Source organism: Pleurodeles waltl, chromosome 6 (assembly GCF_031143425.1).
Source record: "Pleurodeles waltl isolate 20211129_DDA chromosome 6, aPleWal1.hap1.20221129, whole genome shotgun sequence".
NCBI lineage: Eukaryota > Metazoa > Chordata > Amphibia > Caudata > Salamandridae > Pleurodeles > Pleurodeles waltl.
Window position 1 is genome coordinate 600,544,237 of NC_090445.1, and position 23,676 is coordinate 600,567,912.

At 45.1% G+C, this 23,676-nt stretch overlaps 1 protein-coding gene across 1 annotated transcript in view; it reads right to left on the reverse strand.

Moving 5' to 3' along the window:
• The window catches only part of ITPR3 (inositol 1,4,5-trisphosphate receptor type 3), a 467,836-nt gene that overhangs the window by 78,440 nt on the left and 365,720 nt on the right, over nucleotides 1–23,676 (reverse strand). The window contains exons 35-38 of the mRNA XM_069238858.1: nucleotides 19,534–19,721; nucleotides 17,422–17,570; nucleotides 12,380–12,488; nucleotides 7,326–7,416 (exon numbers count right to left, since the gene is read on the reverse strand). Of these exons, the coding sequence (XP_069094959.1) occupies nucleotides 7,326–7,416; nucleotides 12,380–12,488; nucleotides 17,422–17,570; nucleotides 19,534–19,721 (537 nt within the window). The remainder of the gene's footprint in view (nucleotides 1–7,325; nucleotides 7,417–12,379; nucleotides 12,489–17,421; nucleotides 17,571–19,533; nucleotides 19,722–23,676) is intronic.

Here is a 23,676-nt window from a genome sequence, read left to right on the forward strand (position 1 = left end):
CAAAGCATGTTCACTGACTTATCCCTGATAGGTTACTGTTTACAACTGAGCATTACCTGGGAGCAAAATAATCAGGTGAGTGTGGATGCAATAATATAACAGATCCTTATAGACAGCATCACTTGCATTGAGCTACAGACAGCATTTCGAAGGATTTTGTTTACCCTGTAAGCATCTGTTTGTGGCATGAAGCGTTGTAGATTCACATGCTATGCATACTCCTGTAATCTACTGTTGGGTCCGGATGTGTGCAAGATGTTTTTTTTTGAAGAAGTCTCTTGAGTCACAAGGCAAAGTGACTCCTCCTCTCAGTGCTAGTGTGCATGAGCGTCAACTCCATTGTTAGATTGTTTACTGCAGTCGCGTGAGAATGGAGTATGAGAGTGATAATAAAGAGATGTTCATGCACATGTAAATGATACTGCAAAGGCTACAGGTGTCCGGGGGGAGGGCGGCTGCCTGTGAATCTAGAGCGCTACCTGCTACGAACAGATGCTCACAGGGTAAGTAACATAAACAGTTTGCTGCCATGTGTTGCTGTAGATGCACATGCTGTGCATAGACTGTAAAGCAGTCCCTCCAAAAGGCAGTGGCTAACCTGTGGTTATTGCAGTTGTTTGGTAAAATGTACATAACACTGCCTGTCCTACATTAGCTTGTTGCTGTGCAAAGACATCCACACAATAGTGTTAGGTGAAAATATGTGGAGTGGACTATGTAGCTGCTTTGCAGATTTCAAATATTGGTATATTGCCCAGGAAGGCCATAGATGCTCCTATTTTATGAGTAGAATGAGCTCTAATAGGTGTGGGCAAACTTCTTTTTAGTTTTTAAGAAACAAGTCTGAATGCATTTAGCTATCGATCTTGCGATGCCTGATTTAGATATAGGCTGCCCTGTGTGAGGGGGCGATAAAGCAACACAGTTGTTTGGTTTTACAAAACTCTTTAGTTCTGTCACTGTAATACACTTTTAATACCCAATGTGTGCAGGGCCCTTTCTATAAATGAATTAGGTTGCGGAAAGAAAACCGGTTTTAGAACTGACTGGTTTGGGTGGAAAGCTCAAACTACTTTGGAAATGAATTTTGGGTTAGTAAGAAGGACTACTCGGTCCTTGTGTAGTTTGAAGAAAGGTTCTTCTAAAGTTAGTGCATAAAGCTTACTGACACGTGAAGTGATTGCCACCAGAAAGGCTACGTTCCTATATAAAAACTGCAAAGGGCCATTATTTAGAGGTTTGAATGGTGGATCCATGAGTCTGGTAAGTACAATGTTGATATTCCAAGCAGGTGCAGTAGGTACCCTGGGTGGAATTATTCTTTTAAGGCCTTCCATATATGCCTTAATTACAGGAACTTTAAATAAAGACAAGTGATGCCTGTTTTGTAGGTAAGCAGCTCTTGCAGCCAAATTTAGTCCTATTGAGGTATACGTTAGACCACAAGTGTGCAAATGCAGTAAATAACAAAAAATATTTTACACATTTGCATTGAAAGGGTCAATATGTTTACTATAGCAGAAAATAACTAATCTTTTTCACTTAGCTGCATTACACGTTCTTATTGTAAGTTTAGGTGTTTCCTTGAGAATGGACATACATTCATGTGGAAGGTTGAGGTAACCAAACTATATGACCTCAGGAGCCAAATCGCAAGGTTGAGTTCCTTTGGATTTGGGTGTCTGATTTCTCCATGGTTCTAAGTGAAAAGATACAGGTTGAGGGGAAGCTTCTTGCGGGGCACTACAGAGAATTTGAGTAGTATGGTGAACCATGGTTGTCAAGCCCAAGTTGGAGCTACTAGAGTGAGGGTGAGAGACATTTGCCTGAGCTTTCGAATCACAACCGGAAGAAGAGGGAGAGGTGGAAAAGCATAGGCAAATATCCCAGACCAGTTCATCCCTAGAGCATTGACCATGGAAAGGGGGTGTGGGAGCCAGGAGGCGAAGTTTGGGCATTTTGCATTTTTTGCAGTTGCGAACAGATCTATGTGTGGAACTCCCCAGGTGAGAAAATATGGGAGGAGGACTTGGGGGTGGAGTTCCCACTCATGGACCTGCCGTATCCTGCTGAGGAGATCGGCAAGGCTATTGTCCATGGCGGGGAGATGGTCCACTAACTGGTGAATGTGGTGACGTATTGCCTAATGCCAAATCAACTGAGATAGGCATGATAATTGCAGAGTGTGCCCTCACTGTTTTTGTAGATAAAACATGGCTGTTGTGTTGTGCATTCGGACTAATGCAATCTTGGCAGTCATGTGAACTAGAAAGGCTTTTAACTCTAGATCAGTGGTTCCCAACCTGTGGGTCGGGGACCCCTGGGGCTCCGCGAAGCCTCCTCAGTGGGTCTGCGACTGCCTAAAAAATTTAATAATATTAGGTCCCAGCTATCAGTAATGACTCAGTAGGGGTCCCCAGGTTCCAATAATGATGCAGTGGGGGTCCCCGGGCTCCAGTATTGATAAAATAGGGGTCCACAGAAGTCAAAAGGTTGGGAACCACTGCTCTAGATGAATGCCTTGAAGTTCCAATTAGTTGATGTGTAGAGCTTGATGTTTGGAGCCCCAAAGCCCCTGGATTGTGAGGTCCTGGAGGTGAGCACCCCATCCTGTGAGGGATGTATCCGCTGTGAGAATGATATGGGGAACAGAGTCAAGAAACGGCTGTCCCTTTGATATATTTTGTCTATTCCAACATTGCAGAGAGTGTTGAGTTTGGCTGTTTACCGACACTAGTTCTTGTAATTGACCCTGAAACTGAGACCAATGGCTTGCCAGACATTCCTGCAGTTGACCCAGATGTAGTCTTGCTTATGGCACTATTGCAATGCAAAATGCCATTGTTCCTCAGAGTCACTTTACCGTTCTGACTGTTGTATGTTGATTTTGACGTATCTGGTTTATCAACATTGAGATATTCTTAATTCGGACTGAATTCGGACTAGCTGTGTCTTGAGGATAGCTCCCAAATATGTCTGAACCTGTGAGGGTTGTAGGTGTGATTTCTGTATATTGATTATGAACCCCAATAGGCGAAGAAGGTAAAGAGTGGCTTGTGTTTGTTGCTGGCATGATGTCAACATACTAGCTTTGATAAGTCAGTTGTCAAGGTATGGGAAGACATGAATAGTCTGTGTAAATGTGCTGCAGCTTTTGCCAGACACTTGATGAAGGTGCAGTAGTGACTCAGAATAGAAAAACTTTGAACTGGCAATGTGTTCCTTGTATTACAAACATGAGAGATTTGCGGTGAGCTGGGTTAATTGGAATGTGAAAGTAAGCATCTTTTAAGTCTAATACAGACATAAAATCTCCATGATGTAACAGAGGAAACACACCCTGTAGGGTTACCATATGAATATGTTCTGAAAGGATGTATTGATTGAGAGGTCTGACGTCTAGAATAGGTTGCAGAGACCTGTCTTTTTTGGGGATGAGGAAATATAGGGAGTAGGCTCCTATCCCTTATTGTTGAAGAGGAACAGGTTCTATAGCTCCTTTCTGAAGAAGAGCATGTACTTCCTGTTTTAACAAATATAGATGTTCTATGGAAAGTTTGTGTTTTCATGGTGGTATGTTTGGAGGTGCTTTGATGAGCTCCAGGCAATAACCATGTTGGATAATATCCAACACCCATTGATCCGTTGTTATAATTTTCAAAGCTGTGAAAAATGTTTGTAGACGTGCCCCGACAGGTGTTGAATTGTCAGGGATAATAGAAAGTGAATCACTGATAAGTAGTGGAGGGGGGTGACACAAGTGGAGGCACCTTTCCCATGTCCCTTTGAATTATTTCCCCTATATTATCTGTAAAATCCTTTTATAGGGGATGTCTGTATGATACTACTGTCTATAAGAGGAGGCATCTGTTGTTGTTGGTTTAGGGCCATGTTTGTATGAGGCGGTCCCGGAAGGAGCCATGGACATTGGGAGTTTGAAGTGCCCCCATAGTTTTGGCAACTTTGTTCTCTTTTTTCCTTTTTTCTAGAGTTTGGTCCACTTGTGCACCAAACAGATGTTTTAGGTCAAAAGGGGTATTTAAATGTGACTTTTGCACTTCTGGCTTAAAGCCGGATATGCTCAACCAGGCTTGTCTGCATAATTAAACACTTGTATTTACACCCCTGGCTGTTGTGTCTGCTGTATCAAGGGCACATTTGATGGAATTGTTAGAGATTAGTTTACCCTCCTGAACAATTTACTGGCCTTTTTTCTTATATTCTTCAGGGAGATGTTGGAGGAGTTCCTCCATTTGATCCTAATGGGCTCTGTCATACCTTGGCAAAAGCCCTTGAGTATTAGCCGTGCACCAGTGGTTAGCTGCTTGAGTTGCTACTCTTTTACCAGATGCATCAATTAGCTTAGATTCTTTATCCGGTGGAGAGGCATCTGCTGATGTTTTTGAATTAGCTCTCCTAAAAGCATTAGATACTACCAACAAATCTGGAGAGAGTTAGCCCTTAATATACTGAGGATCTGAGGATTCAGCCTTGTATTTTTTATCTACTTGTTGAGTAACAATACGTGCCCTTACTGGATCTTTAAAGATATCCTCTGCGTGTCTGGCCATCCCTTTTAGCATGGGTAGATGCTGGCATGCTCGGGTAGTAAAAGATAGGATTGCAAATAGAAACTACTCCTCTATTGGGTCTTTGTGTAATGGGACCTGGTGGTTTGCAGCTGCCCTAACAATCAGTTCATGGAATGATGTTGCATCATCCGGAGGTAAGGACTTAGATGGGTAGAGGTCTGGGTCATTATCCCAAGGGTGGTCAATGTCATAAGTAACCCAGGGGTCTATATCTGTCTGATGTATGGTTCCACCTTCTCCTTGATCCCCTGTGTAAGACTGTGGGGAGCTTTCTGGTGTAACATTACCTTGTCTATAAATGACTGATATCATGAAGAAGGGGTGGTGGTGCGAGTGGTAGAAGAGGTGGAGGAGGTGGTGGCAAAGCAGGCAGAGGTGGATGTAGAGGACTAGAGGCAATGTCCTTCTTCTTTTTCTTTCTAGGAGGTGCAGGCAACTCAATAGCCTCCTCAAAAGCAAGCTTGTGCTTTGATGGTGTAGGCTCCGAATACACTGCTTTTACCAAAATATGGCCCTCATTACAACCCTGGCGGTCGGCGGAGAAGCGGCGGTAAGACCGCAAACAGACCGGCTGGAAAAAAAATGGAATTCGGACCGCGGCGGTCACCGCCGCGATCGACCGCCACTTCACCACTCCGACCGCCATGGTGGTAATGACCGCTGGGCTGGAGGTTGCGGTCTCCGGCCCGGCGGTCGTCACTAGACCGCCAACCGTATCAGGACCCTGCATACCGCCACGGTTTCTTGCGGTTGGGAACCGCCATGAGAACCATAGCGGTAGGCACTATCGGTGCCAGGGAATTCCTTCCCTGGCACTGATAGGGGTCTCCCCCACCCCCCCACCCCCCACTACCCCCCACGAGTCCTCCCCCCACACCCTCCACCCCGCTGCCAACCCCCAGAGGTGGTACAAGCCCCCTCCCCACCCCCACCCCCACATGCACATACACGCACCCCTACACGCACACACCCCCAACATGCACATATAGACACCCCTACACACACACATACACAACGAGGACACATACCCGCACACATACATGCAGACATGCACACCGGCCAAACCGCACACATTTCACATAGACACAGCAGCACCCCCCGCACGTATACACGCACTCACACACCCCCTCTACACACTCACACGCACACCCCCATGCACGCACACAACACACAACACCCCCCCACCCCCTCCCCTGACGGACGATCAACTTGCCTCCTCCAGGAGGCGACGGGATCCATGGGGACATCACCGCCACCAGCACACCACCACTAGAACACCGCCACACAGAATCGTGGGACGTGATTCTGTGGGCGGTGTTGTGTTGGCGTGGCGGTGGAGGTTGAGCAGCCTCCACTTTCCCGTCGACCGCCAGTGTAGTTGCTGGCGGATTTCCGTACGGAAAACGTCAGTACGCTGCCAGCGGTCATAATACGCGGAGCGGAAGACCGCCACGGCTGGCGGTCTTCACCGCGGCGGTAACTTGGCGGTCTTGCGAAAAGACCGCCAATGTTGGAATGACCCCCTATGTCCTGTAGAAGATTCAATATGTATTTTCTTATGTTTCCGGTTGATTTTTTTCTGCCATAGTCTCCAGTATCAGTTCCGGTGCAGAGATGGTATGTTTCGTACTTGAAGGTAACCTGTGTTTCAGTACCAAGGTGGTCGAAGCCGAAGTTGTGGAGGTGGAGTAGCAGAGGTGTGTTTCGGCTTGACTTTCGGTACCGGGCCCCTGAGTGTGGAGCATCCTTAGCAGATGGTCGGTGCCTACCATGGCCCAAAGGCAGTGGTGGCCTGGTAGACATAATTTAGATCGACACCTGGAGTCTTTTAGTAGGCTGGACAGGGGCATCAGTACTCACTGCGTGTTGTCCTGAAGGAAGATCTTTGATTTGCACTCTGAACTGTACTTCCGAGTCTGACTCATGGAAAGGACCTCCTCTTCTGCCGCTGAGGCATTGTGCAGCTCTTCCTCCTGTTCAGTGTCATAAAGCCTGAAAATGTTTGAGGTCTCCTCAAGGTCCTTAAGCTACATCCCTTTTTGATGTGTTCTGATATCCCTTAATGTTTTCTACGATAGGATCAATCTACAGGTCTCACAGTTCTCTTCTTCATGATTGTGAAGTAGACACAGGTTCCAAACCTGATAGAGGTCGATGTGGGGATATTTTGCATGGCAGCTAGAACAAAATCGAAATGGAGTCCATTCTGTTAGCAGCTCATCTATGTTCAATTCTGATGAAAAAAGAAGGCCCAAATGGGCGAGGCCTGAAGGTCTTGAGTGGAGCACGTTGAACCGATGAGTGATGGTCGAAGGGAGAGATAGAGAATGCAATCGAGAACACTAGCGATGGGAATCAAGGTGTAAATGTACAGAATGGAGACTGAAGAAAAGGTCTTGAGCTGGAGCACGGAAGAACGTGTCCGAACACAATGGCGGAAAGAAAACAATCTAGCAATGAAGTCGATGCCCATGCGCACTATCACCAAGAGGAAAAGTCACTTTGCTTCGAGACTCGAGAGACTTCTTTGAAGAAAAACAAGTGGCACACATCCAGACCCAACACTAGAAGGCAGGAGTGTGCACAGCACGTGTATCTACAGTCACACATGCCATCAAACACACTATTGCTGATCCACAGGGCCAGCAGCATACAACACTCAAACCAGGCACTTACCCAACAAAGCCAAAAGAGCACAACACTGTCAATGATTAATTTTCTTTACTTTCTTACCTCCAACCCCAGTGTCAGGGATCTCCCCTTTGGGATTTGACTTCTTGTTTTGCAGATAATTACTTAACAGCATTTTTCTCAAAACTCCCCCCTGACAAGAAAGAAAGGAGATGAAAGTTATTTCATGAGATCGCCTCTGCAAAGAAAAAAATAATTCATAAGACAGAACGTTTTTTAACATAGTGCACACATCTGTCCACCCCCTCTCAAACATATCCATAGGCTTGGTTACAGAGCAGAAGATACTATTACCCTTCTACATTGCAAAGCTAGCTTCAGTACTTATCATGCAAGCTACCCTATACTCACTCTGTCCCACCTCCTGTTGTGCTCTTCCTGCCCAACCAGCCCCTGCTTTTCTTTTTTGTACCCTGCCCTTGTTGCTGCTATACTCTACTTTTCTTCTTGCTCCACTTTGACTGTAGACCGGAGTCTCCAACCTTTCCTGTAATGAGAACTACTTCTGATCACTGAAAATCCTTGTGAGCTGCTGAAGGCCAAGCAACTAGCGCATTGTTACCAGACACCCTCTCGCCCAGCTTCCATGGATGTCGTTTAAGGGTTGGCAGTGACCCCTGACTTGGCCATTGCAACCCCTGGCACTGTCTTTGCGACCCCTAGCTTCAGAGGTGGCAAACACAGTGCCAGAAACACAGTGGCAGCACATCGTCATGGACGTTGGTTGGGGCTACTTTCTGCTTGTTTTCTCTCATTTGTTTATTACACTGATAGTGAATAATGTTTAATTATTCATTATCATTGTAATAACAAATGGAGTACAATTAGCTGGTTAGACCATCCCTCGCAGCCGAGTAAGCCAAAAAATTGCTTTTAAATTATGTTGTGTGTGCTTAAGGGCGAGTGTGTTTAGATGAGTGTGCGTGTAAATGTAAATGTGTGTATTTGTAAGCATGTGTGTGTGAGTGTGTAGGAAGCTGGCCTGGTGCTTGGTGGGTACCTGAGGTACTTACACCTAATACCAGGTCCAGGTATCCCCTATTAGTGTAGTGTAGGCAGTGTCTGGAAGCCAGGCTCTCTAGAGGTAACTGTGGATGAGCAGCAAAGGCTTATCTAGGAGACATGCAAAGCTCATGCAAAACCACTGTAGTCACACAGCACTTACACACGTGAAAGAAAACACTCAGTGTTACAAAAATAATGGGTCTTTATTACAGTAACACAGTACTAAAGCACTAGATAGGCAACCCTCCAATAGGAGGTAAGTAAACACACTAAATATGTACACTAGTTATCAGAAATAGGCATACAAAGTGATAGAAAACAATGCAATTGCAAATAGACAATAGTGACCCTAGGGGGAGCCAAACCATATACAAAAAAATGGAATGCAAATGGAGGACCCCCACCTAGGTAAGTGGAATTTGTAGAGGGGAGCTGGGGGTACTAATAAACCCCAGAGCTAAGTACCACAGTGCCCCTTAGTGACCAGGAGGAAAGGAGTAAGGTATTGTTTTTTCCCCAAACCACCCAAAAGAAAGGAAATTAAGAAAATGCAACACCCAGACTGCAAGAAACCAGCGGTGGATTCTTCAAGAGGAAGACCTGTGGAAGAAGGGGACCAAGGCCAGAAGTCACAGAAGAGTCCAGGAGGAGTAGGAGCTACTACCCACCAGGCTGTGGATGCAGGAGTTGGTCGATGGTAGGATGAAGACGGTCAGGTATGCAGCCCTAGAGCAGATAAAGAGTTCCTGGAGGATGCAGTCGACGTCCCACGCCGGATGGATGATTGCAATCGGCCATTGGCATGGAACAGCCACCAAGAAGCCTTGGCAAAGGCAGAAGTCATGGTGGAGCAAAAGTGGAGCTGCCGGGGAACAGCAAGGTCCAGGAGATCCAGGAGGACTCAACCCATGGGGGGAGTGCTTGGGGGACCCTCAGCAAGGCAGAGAATCCACAGTAGAAGAGGCAGTCCCACAGTAGACCCACTGGATGAGGAACCAGGAATCACAGAGGAGCCCACACAGCACAACTGGAGAAAGGTCCCACGCTGCAGGAGAAGCACACAGAGGTCTGTGTGTTGCGGGAAGGAGTGCCGGGGGCTGGGGCTACACGAAGCCTGAAGATCCCCTGGAGGAGATGCCACCAAGCTTTGGTAGCTGCAAGAGATGCGGTGCAAGGGGATACTGTCTTGTGGGGACAACAAGGGCTTACCTCTACCAACGTTGGACAGCTAACAGAGAGGACCAAGAGGACTACTCCAGACCACCACCCATGATGCAGGATCCAAGCAGCTCAGGATGAGAGGCGATCCACGCAGCCGGTCGTCATTGAAGTTGGTGCCTGCAGATGCAGGGGAGTGACTCCTTCACTCCAAGGGAGATTCCTTCTTCCTTCTCATGCAGGCTGTAGACTTGCTACCCTCAGAGAATGTACAGCTGGAAAAATGTTGCAGAAGCTGGAAGGAGCCGTGGAAAAAATGTTGCAACCAGAGCCTTTATCGTGGATGTAGATTGTCAGTTCCTGGAGGGGTCCAGTCACGGTTCCTGTGGCTAGATATTCCGGAACAGTTCTGCTGGAATCTTGCAAGCTGAATTCGAGGACCCACCCAAGACGGAGACCCTGAAGAGCTCTGAAAGAGGGATTGGTCACCTAGCCAGGTGACCACCTATCAGGAGGGGGCTCTGATGTCACCTGCCTGACCTGGCCACTCAGATGCTCCCAGAGGTCCCTGCCAACCTTGGATTCTATATGGCAGGGACCTCTGGGAGCATCTGAGTGGCCAGGTCAGGCCAGGCGTTACCTCCCTCTCCCAAATGAAATCCTTTGTTCTGCCTTCTTGGGCTTGAGCTGTTCAAGCAGCGGGAGGGCAGAAACCTGTCTGAGGGTTGGCAGCAGCTTGCGCTGCCCAGGAAACACCAGAAGGCTGGTAGGAACAATTCTGGGTTCCTCTAAGGAGCCCCCAGAGTTCATGGCAACAGTATTGGAATATGAATCTCACATGTTTGATACTAAACATGCCTAGGTTCAGAGTTACCATTATGTAACTGGACATAGGTAGTGACCTGTGTCCCGTATATGCATAAAATGGTGTCCCCTCAGTCACGAATTCCAGGAAAATAGAACTGGAGTTCGTGGGGGCGCCTCTGCCAGTGCAGGGGTGCCTTCAAACACAGGTATGTGTACCCCGCCCTCAGGGCTAGGAGGGCCTGCCATAGGGGTGACTTACACTGACCTAGTGCATTGACCTGTAGTGAAAAGGGTGCATGCACCCTTTCACGCAGACAGCAATGGTAGGCCTGCAGATACACTTTGCATTGGCTCCCCATGGGTGGCATAATACATGCTGCAGCCCATGGGGATCCCCTTGTACCCCAATGCCCTGGGTACCTGGGCACCATATACTACGGATTTACATGGGGGCACCAGTAGGCCAAATGTATGTATGTAGGTGTATGTAACCAAGTTACCAAGTTTGAAGGGAGACAGCATAATCACCGGGGTCCTGGTAAGCCGGATCCCAGTGAACACAGTCAAACATACTGACAAACAGGCAGAAAATGGGGGTAACCATGCCAAGAAAGAGGGTACTTTCCTACAGTGTGAAACTGAGGGTCAAAATGGGTGTGTGACGTCACCTCCACTACTCCTGGCATTTTGGTGAATTGATGTTCATGCAAGCTTCCTTGACTTTAAATCTAATGTTCATGGAACCCAGTATTATGGTTTGAACAAAATACTGTGACTAGGGGCCATATGTGTCAGTATGTGGTCTGTGGGGATGTATGAACGCATGTGTAAATGAATTAGATAAGTATTTATGGGTGACTGAGATCCTGTGTTGTATTTGGTTTTAGTACACAACATACCTTTCACCATATGTGGCACCATGAATGTACAGCACAAACATACAACCAATTTTTTTAAATGGGAGAAGTTTAAAGTGCATAGAATTGTTCTACAATGGACCTTTTTTGTACTTGTGGGAATATTTTTCTGCACTTTAATTCTTTCTCGTTTAACATGGATGTATTTTTCAGTTATAAATATGGCAGTGTATCTACCAGTCCCTGTGAGTACGATGCCTGCTGTACGTAAATGTGACACTTTAAAATGGGAGGAAATTGATCTGAAGAGTTAATTGTATGTTTATATGCATTCCATAAAACTCATCATTTAAATGTTCTCGCGTGTCAAAGTATTGCATTTACAAACAGCAGGCATTTTACTCCCAGTGGCATATAGATCTGGTGCCATATCTATAACAGAAAAATACAATCATTTATTTAAAGGGATGCATTTAAAGTGGAGATATATGCTTCATAAAACATTAAAACTTAATTGACTTAATTGAAAGTAGAGAAAAACATTAAGACTTAATATTTCATATAATCATATTTCTCTGCTTTAAATTTCTCCCATTTAAAAAAATTACTGTGTTTTCAGTTATGATTATGGCACTGTGTCTACGAGCCACTGGGAGCAAGATTCCTGCTATTTGTAAATGTGACAAGAAAATCCAAATGAAGATTTAACTTGAAACTTTAGTTAACTCTTCATTTAAATGTTCTCAGTTAAAAGCATTCAGAAACATTATTTTGTTCTCAGCTCCAATATTGAGTTGATGTTCACATTTATTTAAGAGTTAAATACCTCTTTGCCCAGTACTGAACCACTGTGACTCACAAGTGTCATAAAACTGAGTGGAGCACTGCTCATTATCAGGCTCTGCTATCAGCAGCCTGATAATAATGTAGAATAAACACAGACTTTCCTTAACTTTAAAAGAAAAGGCTATACTTATTTATTGCAATTCTTAGTTTAAAAATGAACTCAAGGATGGGAGCTACTCTGAATATTTCGGTGAGCTACTAACAGCTCGCGATCAACTGGTTGGAGACACCTGCTGTAGACTCTCTACTCATCATTTACCTTTACTCTTTACACTACCTGTTCTCTGGTACTTTTCCTCAGCAACTGGCTGCACTATCCCTGTCCTAACTAATCAAGGATCCCCCAGCCTCACGTTTCCATGTACCCTTTTCCTGTCCCACCTACTCTTGTACTCTCTATTTATCACCTGCACACTTACTCACCCGGTCACCAAAGTTGTTCTTTTTGACCAACATCTGCTGCAGAGTTCGGAGCACCTTAATACACAGTTTCTCCTCACTTGACATAAGGTTTTTTGTGTGCTGAATCAGCCTAGAAACAAACAGATAGTGGCTTAATCAGAGGGGGAATGCAGTAAGATGATTTCTAATGCAATGTTTTGCAAAGGTGAACCTTGAGAGGCTTATCTTGCTTAGATACCTAGAAGTTAATCCAGACACATAAGAAAGCCAGCTCTACTGGGTTTTACCTGTGAAGGGCCCACTAGCCATGCACTATTCCAGGGAGACCTATTAGAATGTTTCCCTCAGAAAGCACCTGTAGAAAAACAGCTCCCCAAGACTAACATTTTGAAAACACTCATTAAGAAAGGCACCAATGATACTGCACAGCATATCTAGGATGATAAAACTGAGGAGTGATGCACGAAATTTTGATGTAAAAGATAAATCACAGAAGGTTTATATAAGGAAAAAAAAGAAGAAAAAAAGTAGAAGTGGCAAGCCACACCAGAATACACATCTTTGAAGAAATATGTCAGATGGTATATTTGAGCAGATACATTTGAGGACAAGTGTTTAAGAAGACACATCTATGAAGATCCACCTGTGAAGACATCTAAGAAGCTACAATTGATAAGCTATAACTAAGAAGATGCATCTATGAAGGTATATAATCTATTTCCGAGATATATTAACTGGTATGTATTTACCTATATACACCATATATTGAGTACACTTAGCAGACAAAGTTAAAATGTAGTTATGTTGAAGAATTAAAACTGAAAAAATACTGAAATGTACAAGTCATTTTTGGGACCACAATTGTTAACTTGCACAACAGCCATGCAAACCAAAACTGCACAGCAAGTGATGCAGCCAGCAAAGGCACGGTGGAGAGAGCTCTCATCAGACAATTGAACCCTGATCTTACCATTGTTAGTTTGTCAGTGTGCCTTTAAAAAGAGTGGTAGAGAAAGTTAGCTTTTATCTGTAGGGTTAGTGGATACAACAGAGTCAGACCCTTTACTGGCGATGGGTTCCATCCATAAGTCAGTAACATGCATGAAAATTAATAAGTTGGTTTTAAGAATCAATTTTCAAGCACAATGACACTAGTCACTTACAAGTGTGCAGAAGAACTCTAAGGGGCACATTTACAAGCCACTGGAGCGTCACTTTTAGCGATGATCTCGTGGTGCTGTGCACTGAGCCATCTTTACAAGTCAGCGCTATAAGCCACTTTTTGTGGCTTAACGCCTCCTTGGAAATATTGTCCCCTCCAAAACAGTTTTCTGCGGCAGAGGGCAGTGCAATGGGTGTTGACGTGGGTGTTCCACCGCAACACCCATTTCTTTTGATGTTGCCCCAGATTTACAAGGAACCGTAAATCTGAGGCAGCACCAAAAACTAACGCCACTCCAGGGGTGGAGTTAGCATGGTGCAACGAGGAGAAACACTTGTATTTCTCCTTATTTTTGCTTTTTTTTTATGTGTACTGCTTCATGCAGCACACATAGAAAGAGTAAACTACCAGTAATGATTGTTTTTGTGGAGGATGGTGTCACATAAACAATCATTCAGTAATGCCGATTTGCTACTTCTATGTGCGCTGCATTCAGCTGCAAGGATCCCTGCGTTGGCAGCTAAATTTAGCACCAGTGCTAGGGAAAACACAGGGGTGCCCTGTATTTTTGTAAATATGGTGTTTCCCTGCATTTCAGAACTGACGTAGTGCGGTGCTGCCAATTCTGACGCACCACAATGCTGCGTCAGTTCCATGTAAATATACCCCTAGTGGCACCATGCGCCACCCTAGTGTCTTTTGACATGCTAAGGAGGCCTTTCTTCTGTGCCATATTTACAAAGTGCCGCAATTCTTACATTGTGCCACTTTGTAAACCCCTGCCTGCGCCAGGCGTAATGTGTGCAAGGGGGGCATTCTGATGCAGGTAGGCCCGAATAAATGGTGCAGTGAAATTTACAACTTTTCGCTGCACCATTTTTTCCATAATTTTTAATGCCTTCTCAGGGCAGGTGTTAAAATGACTCACCTATTTTAATCAATGGGCCTTCCTGTGCTTTGCTGCACTAACATCAACATTTTTTACAATAGTGCATCAAAGCGCCACAATAACATAAAAAATGTTGACACTATTTTTCTATCGACCGCCATGGTACATCGTATTGTAAATATGGTGCAACAATGGTGTCATTAGGTGGGGAAGGGGCAACACAAGAAAAGTGGTGCATCGGGACCGATGCACCACTGTCTTGTAAATATGCCTCTAAGTATCTTGTTCTTGTATTGTGTGCCTGCATATTTAGAGAGGTGAGTGAAGTAGGTAATTTGGAAGTAATCAAGTCCTCTCTTTGATTGATGTTCAAGGAGAGGTGAGTGGATGGAAAGTTTTGTGAAGAAAATAAGGCCCAGAAACAGGGGGAAATGGTACAGCGAGTGAGGTTAGTATCAGAGAAAACTGTAAGTAGTATAACGTGTGCCCAAGTACAGCATATCAGTATTGGACAGCCAAGGCTGTAAATAGTGCTATACAGCAGGTAAGTCTTAAAACAATAGACTAGCGAAAATGACAATTTCCACTAATAAGGCTAGGGTGACTAATGTCACATAAAAATAAAAAATATGCTGCTTTGTGACTGCAAGCACTTTATATCTCTCATTTGGGAGTCCGACTTTGAAAAAACATTCAATTCCTCAGTCCTAGCAAAATGTGGAACTCAGAACAGGCGTTCATTGACTAAATTAAACAGCATAAATTAATTCAAAATGAGCAAAACGAATAAATCAAAGGATGTGAACATTTATTAAGAACAAACCCATATAAATATTAAGAAAGGGTGACAGGCAATGGAGGTGTCATACTTTCATTCTCCTTGAGTCAGCCATACAAAGAGTGGTAGCTACTAATTCAGCTGCATTTGCACAGATCATTAGTATATAAATGTCCTGTGGTGATTGACCTTGTTTTCAGAAGCAGCAAATAATGGAAGTTATTTTTCTATTACTGTGGTTAAACCTCGCCGCAGTGAAGCGAGACCTGCCTTTGTATTGTAAAATGTTGGAGGAACAAGTCTTATAAGGTCATAGAGAAAGGAACTCCTACTTCAGTTTCATTAGTGAAAACACCTCACAAAGACAGTGCCCTTCCTCAAACCAAGATAGCCATCTCCTCTGTGTGTAAAATAAGGAAAGGGGGAGCTTCAGGTTGCAGGACTGGCTGCAGGAGATCCATCAACAGGAATCCAGGAGAAGTGAAAAATAGCAGACCTTTATAACATGCACAACATCTAGCTGTACATGTTTAAAGTAACTGTGGTAGAATATTCATCTGAGGGTACAATCTTCAAACAAAAGAATGAAGTCCCTTACACCAAGACTAGTGCTACACTGTTTCTTGGCAATGTCAGCTTTGGCATGAAATGTATTGCTAGTCATGAGCACAGTGGCAGGCAGCAGACTCAAGGCGGGGCACAGAATCCCACTGGGTCACAACTGTCGCCTGAAGGAGCTCTGAGTTTCATGGGCTGTAGCACTGTGCAGGAAGGACAAGCTGCTGCAGCACCAGGTGCTGATTTGAAATTCCTGCCACCGAAGCCGACACAAAGGATATGGAGCCAGACAACAGAACTATCTGTACAGAGACTACAGTGCAATCGTGGGACAAAATGGTGACTCAGTAGAGGACTCTGTTTATTGGTGTTGAAGGCCTCTGATCAGTGTCACAGGCTGGGAGGTGCATGTTGGAGAGTTCCAGCAAGTGCATTTCTGCTTGTAAGAGATAGCCCCAGCCTTGGCAATCTGTATAGTAGAGATACAGTCAGCCTTCTTCAGCTCTGTGGCAAAGGAGAGAAGAACTATTACATCCAGTGGCAGGTCTGAGAAAAAAAAATGAAGTCAATATCTTTTGAGAAGATAGTATGGGATACAGGCCGTCTAACTCTACTGCCGCATATACAGGTAAGCAAAAATGTAGGCAGGACAGAGCTTATCTGTTGAGGAGTATTATAAGGAATGACAGTACACCAGATGATGGGGAGGAGCACTGAGGGACTTCTGAGGTATTTCAATGATTTGCAATCCTGGACCAATCTGATTAAAGTTGATCTGCTGTCTTGTCGGCCAGCTTGAAGACCTGAACATCGTTAGCTCGTTAGACTGAAACACTTTTACAATCAGTGTAGTCTCTGTTTCAGTAGAGTATGAATCTGGTCAGCAAGCAGCATGTTGGATTCCATAGGAGCTTACAGCTGGACAGTTGCGGCCCTTTATTCATTACTGGCTATAAAGAATACTTGTGTATAGAACAGTAGATGAATGGTTGCAGTGGATTATGTTTGTTTTAGATGTGTCATCATCAAAGACCTTCATGGTGATATAGAACCTATTAAGTTAACAGAACAAGGGCCAGATGTAGCAAAGGGTTTTACCCATTCTGTGTCTATGGGAAAATGTGTTCGTACATATGCCCCCAAATTATTAAAATATTTAGCATGCAGGCAGGAAACCAGGGACATTTTGGTCACTGGCATATGTGCTTATGTCTTTTGCTTTATTTAATTTTAGATGAAATAGGAATGCAAATCTTCAAAGTTATTTTTCAAGGGCTGGTGGAGTAAGTTCACTGTATCTTTCATTTAAGGAGTGTTTTGCATTCTGTGTGTAAGAAGTGAATCCTGAGAAAGCACCTATGAGAATTCACAGTGGGAAGGCATTGCTGGGGGATGAGATAGATAGATTTATAGATAGATATATAGATAGGTAGACAGATAGATAGATAGATAGATAGATAGATAGATAGATAGATAGATAGATAGATGGATAGATAGATAGATACGACTTAGCTATGTATGTAAACGGACAGCTGTAAAGCAAAATTGCAGAAAACACAGCTTTTGGTGACGCTAAAGAAACAGTAGAGTGCTTAATAACATCAGCATGATGAAGTACATGAATGTCCTCCAATGTACAAAGAAGTCTCCTTTAGCTCCACATTTTAGCTTCTTACTTGGAGATGAAGCCTCCGCTTTCACATCTTATCCGGGCATCGGTCCCTTCCATAAATAGCAGCTCTGGGTGGTGAAGCACATCCACAAGCACTGAGAGCTCAGCCTCTACTAGTGGCTTCAAGCGTTCCTCTAGGGTGTTGATGACTTCCTGTGGGACAGAAAGGACACTGATCATAAAGACCTGCTTATGTACCAAGTTCCATTAACTTCTACTTGTGCTCCTTCACTGAATAACTAGAAGAGTGATCCTGTAGCTCCCTCTGAGCTGGTGGTAGAATTGGACCCCACAGATTATCATTAAGAAACTGTCTGTTGTGCTGCATAAACAAAAACACTATTTCTCTTCTTCAATGCTTATATAATCAAAGGGCAGTACTACCTTTTAAGTTTTTTAAACTAATCATTTCTCCTCACACCTGAATCTTGCTCATTGTGTAGCTACAATAAAAGTTATGCCAGTCTCAAGATATGTATAACCTGACAAAATACAAATTTTTAAAGAGCACTTTCACCCTTTGGGGCTTCTCGTAGCTGAGTAATATATATTCATTGTTAGCCAACTACTTGGTTAACAACTCATTGGTACTTATTTCATCGACCTTGGAAGCCCAAAAAGTTTAGTGGACCTACTGAAATTTAAACCTGTTAACTTGAGGTCAAGTACAGATTCCTTGAGTGAATGCATTAGTCCACAGAGCAACCAGGCAATCATATTCCTGCACTGTATGTAGGTAATTAGATGGATGGATGTACTTATTTAGTTATTTCTGCAACTCTACAACCAGAAAAGATGCCTATTCTGTTTCTACATTTCTAGATATACGCTATTCTTTGTTTCAGTAAGGAAAGCATTGAAACCACAACTCTATGGGTGAAACATAAGGAAGTGGTGGGGCACAGTGTTGTATGTTACATGTTATTAGTAGTGTACTATGATGTTGTATAGTATTGTTTTAGTATGATGTTGACGAAGGAGGCGTGGCAATGGGAAATGGTGTTAAAGTTATTGTATTATTCTAGAGTCAAGGCAAATTATATAACACCATAAACCCCGCACACCTAGGTGACAGCACAGAAAATAAGCAGGAAAGATGAGGAAGTTAGAATATGAATGTCTTTAACATGTCAGTCTTTGTTCATAGACCATATGGGAATGTAAGGCTCATATATTTTTATCCTGGCCTTCCACTCAACCTATGATGATCAGAACAATTTGGAAAATTAATGTGAGTTCCCAACATTTGACAGTCTGTTACCTAGGGGCAGCCAATGGAACATATGAAAAATGGACCTGGCGTAATCCTATTGATATAAACAATTCACACAATAAACCTTTGACATTTTTTTAACTGTTAAAAAACACTTTTCCTGCTACCTGTGACGAGGTTCCCATGGCTAGAAAGCATGGATCCCATAATGCTTCTAGCTAGTGTATCATCAGTGTAAATATGAATTCCTATCCCTATATTATTAGGAACTTTTGTATGGTCTCCATATGTAATGAAAAGTGCGGGCAAGTCTATGTGTCGAGTCAACATATTGACCCAGGATGTCCTATCAACAAGATATGAATTAAACTATTTAGGAACACAGAGCTTTCCCTGCCTCTAAGTGTAGTCGGGGAGACTGAGAGGTAGGCCCATGGAACATCCATGAATTCTTGAGAGATGTCCTGTTACCACCTTGCTCTAAATGAGGTCCTAAAGCATGACTACAATATATCTCTCCTGGAAGCATGGGATATTTTAGTTTTGTAAATCAATTTAGTAATGCATACTGAAAAGCTAAATGGTTCAATATTTTTCAATATCCGCATACAGACACATCTATTGATTTCTTGCTAAAAAATAAGCAATCCTAAAAAAGGTATTTGTTATTATTAAAAGTCAATGTTGCATGCTTCTCAAGTATACATTTCTGATCATGTTCCTGCATCTTATCATAGAGCAGATTAGTATGTGTGTATATGAGTCTTCAGACACTCCTACCATATCATACAGATAGAGGGCACATTTCACTCTTTGTGTCCTTTTCATGCGTGCATAACTGTTAAGGTTTGTACTTCCATTGAACAAGCAGCTGCCCAGGCTCCTGGCATTGTTGGCCCATACCTGAAGCTTCTCAATGATGTTCTTGTAGTCCCACTGGTTCTGTGTGTTGGTGACTCGTGGGAAAGAGCGGCCACTGGAGGCAGCCTTGAAGGTGGATGGGTTTCTCTGCAGGGAACTGTTGGAACTGTTGAGCAGGAAACTGACATGCGTGTCCAGGTCCATAGGGAGGGCAATGGAACGGCTCTTAGCTGAAAACAGGAAAGGCCAATACAGAACAATCAGAGTAGAAGGAAACGAAGACAAGTCAGAAAGTGGGTCTTCCATTGAGAAAGTTGATCTGCTGATCTGCATGGCACATAAAGTCATCCAGCCTGCACTTCAGACAAACCGCAGTCCTGCCCTTGTACATCCCACTCAGTTTAATGGAAATTAAGTATGTCTGGTGAACGTAGTTAAAATGCGTCAACTTCAACGTGGCATTACCCAAAAGACTTTTCACAAGTGTACAGTCCATATGCCGCCCTCCACCTAGCAGCAGGAGCACTAGCTCATCTGCCCAAGCCTGGCAGGCCTTGGGTCTGGTTCCAACTCTATCACATGTGAGGGCCTTATAAAGCAGGAATACCAAATGGTGGGTCACTCCCGCGGTCAACACTACCAACAACGATTAGATTTGCTGGGACATCTCCAGGAACTCTGTCCAATCGCAAAGCGCTGTATTCTCAATCTTAGCATATTGCAGGAACTGGCCACCCTCCACAGAAAAAAGCTTTGTGAGCCTCGGCAAAGGTAAGGAAGCGCTCTGTGGGATACATGTCTCACAGAGTTTCACAGCCCCCCTCCCGCCACCGTACAATTGACATATCTGCACTGATGTGCCTGAATGCAGCACCATCCACATGACCACCTCTCAGGCAAAGGGGGGTCTTCCTCAACATCCTATTAATCACCCTCTCCCAGATCTCAGCAGTCTGTCAAGCTATATACAGGAGGTGTCCAGCCACTCTCGAGCCCCTCATAAACAACTCCATGGACGAGATGGCTCTAGCGGTACCCTTCAACAGCTTCTTGCAAATATACTCCTCTACTGTCCAGTGTTTCTGCATGTTGGAACTTAGTGGCGAAGTAATACAGTTCGCAGTCAGGCAGGCACATGCTGCCTTTCTCCAAATCTATTGTAAGCACTTGCAACACAACTCTGCTCCTCTTCCCTGTCTAAACCATGGATATCAGGAGACTGTTTAGTGCCCTAAAGTTGTCTTGTGACAGTGTGTACGGTGAATTTTTAATTATATATAGGTATCCAGGCAAAAAAAACACCTTCGCTAATGCTATCTGCCCTGCTACCAACAACAGCAGCGTGTTCCAAAATGTAGTCGATTGTGTCAACCCTCCCAGCAATGGCTCAATGTAGTATAGGTGCTGCCGATCTAAGGAGTGTGCAACCATGAGATCCAAATACCAAAAAGATTTAGGGGGTCATTCTGACCCTGGCGGTAATTACCGCCATGGCGGAGGTCGGCGGTAGCACTGCCAACAGGCTGGCGGTGCACCGCTGGGCATTCTGACCGCGGCGGTTCAGCCGCGGCCAGAAACGGAAAGTCGGCGGTGTCCCGCCGACTTTCCGCTGCCCTTGAGAATCCTCCATGGCGGCGGAGCGCGCTCCGCCGCCATGGGGATTCTGACACCCCCTACCGCCATCCAGTTCCTGGCGGTTCTCCCGCCGGGAACAGGATGGCGGTAGGGGGTGCCGCGGTGCCCCTGGGGGCCCCTGCAGTGCCCATGCCAATGGCATGGGCACTGCAGGGGCCCCGTAAGAGGGCCCCAAAAAGAATTTCAGTGTCTGCCTAGCAGACACTGAAATTCGCGACGGGTGCAACTGCACCCGTCGCACCTTCCCACACCGCCGGCTCAATTCTGAGCCGGCGTCCTCGTGGGAAGGGTGTTTCCCGCTGGGCTGGCGGGCGGACTTTCGGCGGTCGCCCGCCAGCCCAGTGGGAAAGCCAGAATGACCGCCGCGGTCTTTTGACCGCGGAGCGGTCTTTCGGCGGGAACCGCGTGGCGGGCGGCGACCGCCGTCCGCCGCGGTCAGAATGACCCCCTTAATCTCCCATTGCAGCCCCAGAACAAGCAAATCATCCTGAGAGATGTCATAGTGTCCCCAGTGGGAACAGCAACGATTTACGCCAGTTGATCCCAAGACCAGCCACTGTGTCAAAATCATCCAGCTGAGACAACAAGTGCAGCACTGCATCTCACAGTCGCCTTAGGCAGCAAAGGATTTCATCGGCATGCAGAGACATTAGGTGCACGAGTCCTGTACTACTCTTCACTTCCCAGTCCCCGGAAACCACAACACTACTCCGGATTCTAGCTCTGGGGGCCTTATACAGGAGTCTCACCCAACTACAGAGGTTTGGCCCAAAACCCATCCGGCACAGAACCTACATCAAGTAAGACCAGTGGAGTGTGCTGAACACTTTCATAATGTCTACCAATGCCAATACTAGTTCTACCCCATGGTGTTCCACTGAGTCCAGAACATATGCAAGCCTCCTCAAATTCATAGAGGTGCTACGACTGGGCATAAAACCACATTGGTCCTCATGGATAAGGGTCCCCACCACCCTAAGCAGTTGCTCTGCCAAACGTTTACACAGCAGTTTTGTATCCACAATAAGCATAGTGAGGAGTCTGTACAAGGAAGGGTCCATCATGTCTCCCCCTCAGCTTGTGCACCATACAACGCACTCTTCCCTCAGAGCAAGGGGCAACATTTCCTTCCCTCTTGCTTCCCTGAAAACCTCTAGAAGCAGTTCCACTAGTTGTGCTGCAAAGGTTTGCTAAAACTCCATGTGGAAGTCATCACCTCCCAGCCCCTTACCTCTAGCCATCACCGCCAGTGCCCCTTTCATCTCTTCAGGCCTAAACTCCACCTCAAGCTTCTCTCTGAGTACATGTGATATCATACGGAGTTCCACCCGCTCCAGATACAGTATAGATTCTAAATTTGCCTGCAGGCTCCCACCGAACAGCCCCCCTAGATGTTCCCTAAGTGCAGTGTTAATGTTCACCTGGGTCATCACAACAGTCCCATCCGGGTGCCCCAGTGCCACAATAGGGGACCTGTCGGTTTCCCACTAAAGCTATCAGGCTAGGAGCTTGCCAGGTTTGTTGCCCTACCAGTGTAACCATTGTGTGTATTCCCGTTGTGTGAGCCTGCACAATCTATCCCAACTGTCGTGTGAGGTCCACCAGTGCCTCATGCACCTCATGAGACTCAGCCTCCTGCCGCGATTCTACCCTCAAGAACTCCCAACTCACCCTGCAACTGCTTCAGGATGCCAAGGATCTTACTCATGCACTCCTCCTGCATGACAGCTGTCATTGCTTCACACTTCCTACCTCTACTAGCGGTTAAGCTCCAGTTATCCTCCAGGTATTATGTCAAAGCCTTGCCCAGCTTTGTCTTGCATGCAGCATCAAGAAGTGCATCAGCCTGTAACCGCCAACTAGAAGGTCCACAGTGTGGGCCAGCTGCACATAGGTCCAACATCAGGGGAGAGTTTTCTGACAAATATCTCCGCAGGTATGTGGCAGACTGCACACCATCAATCACAGCCGCTGTCCTCAATGCATGATTCAATCTACTGTACATACTATGCGTGACAGAGTAACAAGAGTATTCCCTTTTGGTCAGGTGCATCTTCCTCCATATAACCACGCAGCCCAGATTGTGCATTGAGTGACGCAATCCCTCAGTCATACCTATTGTGGTGGGGGGTCATGGATTCTATCCATGTCGTCGTCCTACATGCACTTAAAATCCCCAAACCACAGTAGTCTCTCAGGCATGCAGTCAGTCAAGAGAGTCTGCAGTTGCACATAAAAGTCTCTATCATCAACATTATGGGCACAGACATTAAGGAGACAGATCGCTGGACCATCTAGCATCCTCTGCGCTAGGACACACTAGGACATACTTCCTAGTAGGGTCTGCCTCACACTAGGTACGCTTAAAAGGTACCCCCGGCACTACCCAGATCAACACTCTTTGAGCATATGTGGAAAATGTAGAGGAAGATATCTGTCCCTTCCATTTCTTTTTTAATTTATGTACTTCTTCTTCTACCATGTGCCTTCCCTGCAAACAAGCAATACTGATCCCATGTCGGTGTAAACAGGACAGCATTCTATGCCTCT